General features: G+C 55.8%; 1 protein-coding gene across 1 annotated transcript in view; it reads right to left on the bottom strand.

The window, feature by feature from the left end:
• ARNT (aryl hydrocarbon receptor nuclear translocator) overlaps positions 1–4008 on the bottom strand; it is a gene marked incomplete at its 3' end in the record, with an annotated part of 14145 nt that extends 10137 nt beyond the window's left edge. Inside the window, exons 1-3 of the mRNA XM_010156754.1 lie at positions 3899–4008; positions 2660–2704; positions 1840–1884 (exon numbers count right to left, since the gene is read on the bottom strand). Coding sequence (XP_010155056.1) covers positions 1840–1884; positions 2660–2704; positions 3899–4008 — 200 coding nt within the window. The remainder of the gene's footprint in view (positions 1–1839; positions 1885–2659; positions 2705–3898) is intronic.
• Positions 4009–4669: the final 661 nt, after the last annotated feature.

Here is a 4669-nt window from a genome sequence, read left to right as displayed (position 1 = left end):
AAGCCACGCGGGGTCGTTTTCCCTCGCCGTTTACTCCTTCCTCGCCTACCGCCAGCGCGTTAACCCGGGCGGTCAAAGACCGCACCCCAACGGGGTCACGGGGAGCCCCGCTCCGGCGCTGCGGTTAGGCTAAGGGCCGTGACGGGTGCCTACAGCACCTGCTTTTGGGGTATTTTGCATTATCTTAGCACTTTACTGTAGTACCAGGGTCTGCTCTACCTTAAGTTCCCAGAGCTTAGGGCTTGCAGTAGGGAACAAAGGTATTCCACGTGGGCTGGCAAACACATTCTTCAGCCTGGAGAAGAGGAGGCTCCGAGGAGACCTCATTGCAGCTTTCCAGTATCTGAAGGGGCTACAAGGGTGCTGGGAGAGGACTTTTTACAAGAGCCTGTAGTGACAGGACAAGGGGTATCGGGTACAAATTGAAATCAGGGAGGTTTAGATTAGATATCAGGAAGAAATTCTTCACAGAGAGGGTGGTGAGGCACTGGAACAGGTTGCCCAGAGAAGCCGTGGATGCCCCATCTCTGGAAGTGTCCAAGGCCAGGCTGGATGAGGCTTGGAGCAACCTGGTCTGGTGGAAGGATGGAACTAGATGATCTTTAAGGTCCCTTCCAACCCAAACCATTCTGTGATTCTATGATTTGCTTGACTTGGGAAGTCAAGCCACTTCAAAAGCTGGAGCAGCCCAGCTCCGGAGTGCCTGCTAGCCCTCTGGCAGGTAACAGCGGGACGGTGACCTGGAAGGTTGGCCGTGCAACTCTTTGGCCTCCCTGCGCCGAGACTGATGGGGGTTTATAGCTCGGGCCGAATCGTTACAGAACGGACACGTCGCACAGCGTTTCTAGACCCCTCCCAGCTTCCGTGGGTGACCTCTGCGACATCACAGCGCCCCACATCATCCCGAGCTTGGGCCCCGTGAGACAACCTGTCTTTCCTCAGCATCCTCACGTGGATTTTAACTCCTACTGGCAGGGATTTCTGAGGTCAGCCCCCTCCTTAAGTCCCCAAGCGAAGCATCTTGGCCGTTATTCTGCGCTGGCTTATCCTACCTCTCAGCAAGAGGTGGCACAGGGTGCCTTCGCGCCGAGGGGACACCCTGGGATTTACAGCACTCGGAATATACACAGCCCCTCCTTAAGTCCCCAAGCGAAGCGTCTTGGTCGTTATTCTGCGCTGGCTTAACGTATCTCTCAAGAGGTGGCACAGGGTGCCTTTGCGCTGAGGGGACGCCCTGGGATTTACAGCGCTCGGAATATATGCAAAGCCACCTCGCTTTGGCCAAAACATTAACACAGCGACAGAAAACAAACCCTGGAATATTTAAATGGAGTTCCAAGGGCTTCGGGAAGGTGGAAAGATACCACGGGGTCAGGCAGAGAGCTACTTGCAGACACCAACAAGAAATCAGGGTCAAAATATTGCCTGTAATAATTAGTGTGCGCTCCAATCTCCAGCACATGCCCGCTTTTTAGAGGAAGCTTCTCCCTAACTCCCCAAAACACACAAATCCCAACCACCGGCCAGGAAACCCCTGTCAAGTAAAAATTGAACTGAGCCTGACATTTGTATCTCCACAAGTTTCTTGAGGGGGAGAAAAGAATGAGAGTCGGAAGCAACGGCTGAAAGAAACATTGAAAAAGAGAAATGTGGTTTTGTCACACACAGCCAACTGGTCCAAAAACCATCAAGGGAAATGTCTGGATCCTTTGGGGCACCTTCCTTCAAAGAGAGGAAAATCTAACTGCTAGTTAGAGGGGTGCTGCAGGATTTGTCTTCTATTGAGGCGATTTGGCACCACAAGCTCCAAAACAAAACCGCATCCCAGCGGATGCTTACCTGGCGAATCTCTCCTTATCGTTTGGCATGGGGTCGTCATCACACCTAGGAGAACAACCACACACAGAGGAACGGGTTAAATCGCACAGTTAACCCAAATCAAGGCTACAAACGAGCCCCGCGAGACGTTCCAACTCTTCTGCGTCCCATATGGATGAGGAGGAGAGCGCTGCATCCGCGCCAACTCGCCACGGGTAAGGCTGTCTCTGGCTCTAAGCATCCTTATGACAGATGAGCGGGAAGCAACACGCGCCCCAGGCCCCGACCAGAGCTCGGCATCTCGCTGCCGTGCCGATAAGCCGTTCGGCAGCAGCTGTTCCTCCCCGATCAACCGGGGCTGGGCCAGCAGCAGCGCTCCCGTAGCGCTGCGCCGGAAGAGCCGCCGGCTCGCGGGAAGCACTTGGGGAAACCATTTGATGGTTTGGGATGCTGGTATGGAACACAGCGGCATCAGCGGAGAGTTCTGCAACACTGCTTCCCCCAGGGCTCGCTCCTTCAGCCGATCCCATCTCGCTACGGGGCCTACCGAGGGAATTCGACCCGGAGACGGCATCCGGAGGAAGGGGATTCCCCTCCCAGCACTCCCAGACCCCATGTGCGCAGCAGCTTGGCTTTGCCGTCAGCTGCAGGGATGGAGGGATACTGCTGACTGGGAGCATGGAAGAGCTGAAGGATGCGGAGCGCTGCCTCCTTCGGACTCCCCCCGCTTCCCTCAGCGCTGCCGGAGAGGAGAAGCCGGGCGAGCAGCAAGCTCTGGGGGAACGCAGAGACACACCAGGACCACACAACGGAAACTTCCGGGTGCGATGCTCTCCCTCACCTGAGGAATTTACTGTTCCCTTCTCCGTCGTCATCAAAATCAAGCCTGAAAAACAGAAGATCATTATCAACCAAGCGGTTTCTCCTTCCCAGCTTGCGTCTCCATCTGTCCCAACAGGGATGCAGATGATTCCTGAAAGGGAGATTTCGGTAATCCCAGGGGGCAACGACCCACGGAGTGTAGCGGGGGGGTTCCTTTACGCATCTGGCGGAGCAAGGAAACTGTTCGAGAGAGAAACGGCCCGCTCAGAGCACCCACAGCATCTCCACCTCCCGTGCCAAGAGCTCCGGATCTCACAGCTCCTGGATGTGAAGCCCAAGAGGCTGCTACAACCGCTCCAGGGCCTGATCCACAGGAGCACTCCCAACCCAAAAGCTTGGATCAGGTGCATCTTAAAAATACAACATGCTCCGAGAGTTAAGGCTCCGCGCGGCGACCCACACAACCAGCATCCTTCGCGCCACGGCAGACGACATCACCGCGCTTGCTCTACCAGGGTGAAAACCCCGGCTCTAACGGGTGTTTTCAGACCCCCAACCCCATTTTCATGGCGTTCCCTGTCCGTGTGGAAAGCGGGCACGTACACGGGCACCGTGCACGTCTCTAAAGGAAGCGGCAGGACAGCGTGGGGGGAGCTGCAGGGGAGCGGGAGCATCAATTGGAGGTGAAGGAAAGAGTTTGAGTGACTGGGGCGGGGTCAGGGAGAGATTTTAATTAGATTGAAAACGAAGAGGAAAAATTTTTCATGCCAGGAATTTAAGAGCAGCCACTCAATATCCTTTTAATTTGCAAAGGCATTTTTTAGCCAACGAAAACCCTACCACAAGCACACTGCGGCTTCCCCCCGCCCTCTCCCAGCGAGGGCACAGTTGCGAAGGCCCCAAAATTCACGTTCTCCACTCCTCTGCCTCTCTCGCAGCTCATCCCGCTGTTTCCGTGACTCCTGGTTCGCCCTCGGTCCCCGGTGAGGAGCTCTCTTCCCCTGCAAGGTGCAGCTCAACTTTTTAACCCCCTCTTGTTGTAATCCCGAGCCTGGCTTGAGCGCCTGCGGTTGGCACCGAGCGTACCCCGACGAGGTAAAAGGGCCGGGTGCAGCGCACCCGAAGGAACCAGGAACACGTTTCCTCGTCACAAGGTTGAGCGCTCGTTCCAGAAAGCAACATTTCCTCAAAAAACACACTTCATACGCACACCTCCCCAAAAAAGTACAAGCCATCCCCACCGAGGACACACACTCACCCAGGACGCCTCTTGCTGGCCCTCTGGACGATGGCTCCTCCGGCTTGCGTGCCCGGCCCAGGGTTCCCAGAGCTGACGGCTGCACCCAGGGAGGAAACGTCCGATGCCATCTCTAAACGGGAGAGTGGAAATAAAGAAAATGAACCGGCGTGACGGCAAATCCCCCTCCGGCTCCGAGGGTGGAGTATTCTCCACATACAGCTCCCGTGCCACGCGACCGACGCGGAGAGGTTGTGGGTGACGGGCGTTCCGGCTCCTTTCGGGCAGCCTGCGCTGAGGGTCCGTTTCAAGCCTGGAGCACACGCTGTTTTCATCAGCTTAGATGGCTAAATGAAAAGACGTGGGCTCCTTTTCAGAGAGAGGAAGAGCGCGAGGCGCTGGTGGGCAGGGGCTGGAGCCGTTCTCAGACGCGAGCACGCAGGAGGGGAGGGGAGTTTGCCTAATAACGTTAACGCCGCCTCCTGAAAAGGGTTTATTTCCCAATCTAAGAGACAAAGAGTGAACCAAGATGCTTGTAAGGGACCTTAAAAACCATGATCCTGCAGATAGTCGTTTCTGTTCTTCAGCAGCAGCGACTCGTGGGCGCCACAGGCCTGCCTACGCTCCCCTGCAACCGGCCGCGCGCCCAGAAAACATCACCCCAAAACGGCGCTGCCTCTGTTAAGCACAAGGGAGCCAAAACCCTTGTGTTTTACACAGAAAAAAGGGTGCCTAAGCATAGGAAACCTGATGAGGGGTTTCTGAGAGATGAAACAGGAACGCTTCCCAGCG

Source organism: Eurypyga helias, unplaced genomic scaffold (assembly GCF_000690775.1).
Source record: "Eurypyga helias isolate BGI_N326 unplaced genomic scaffold, ASM69077v1 scaffold29398, whole genome shotgun sequence".
NCBI lineage: Eukaryota > Metazoa > Chordata > Aves > Eurypygiformes > Eurypygidae > Eurypyga > Eurypyga helias.
Note: the sequence above shows the minus strand (reverse complement) of the source record. Positions and strands in the feature narration are given on the sequence as shown.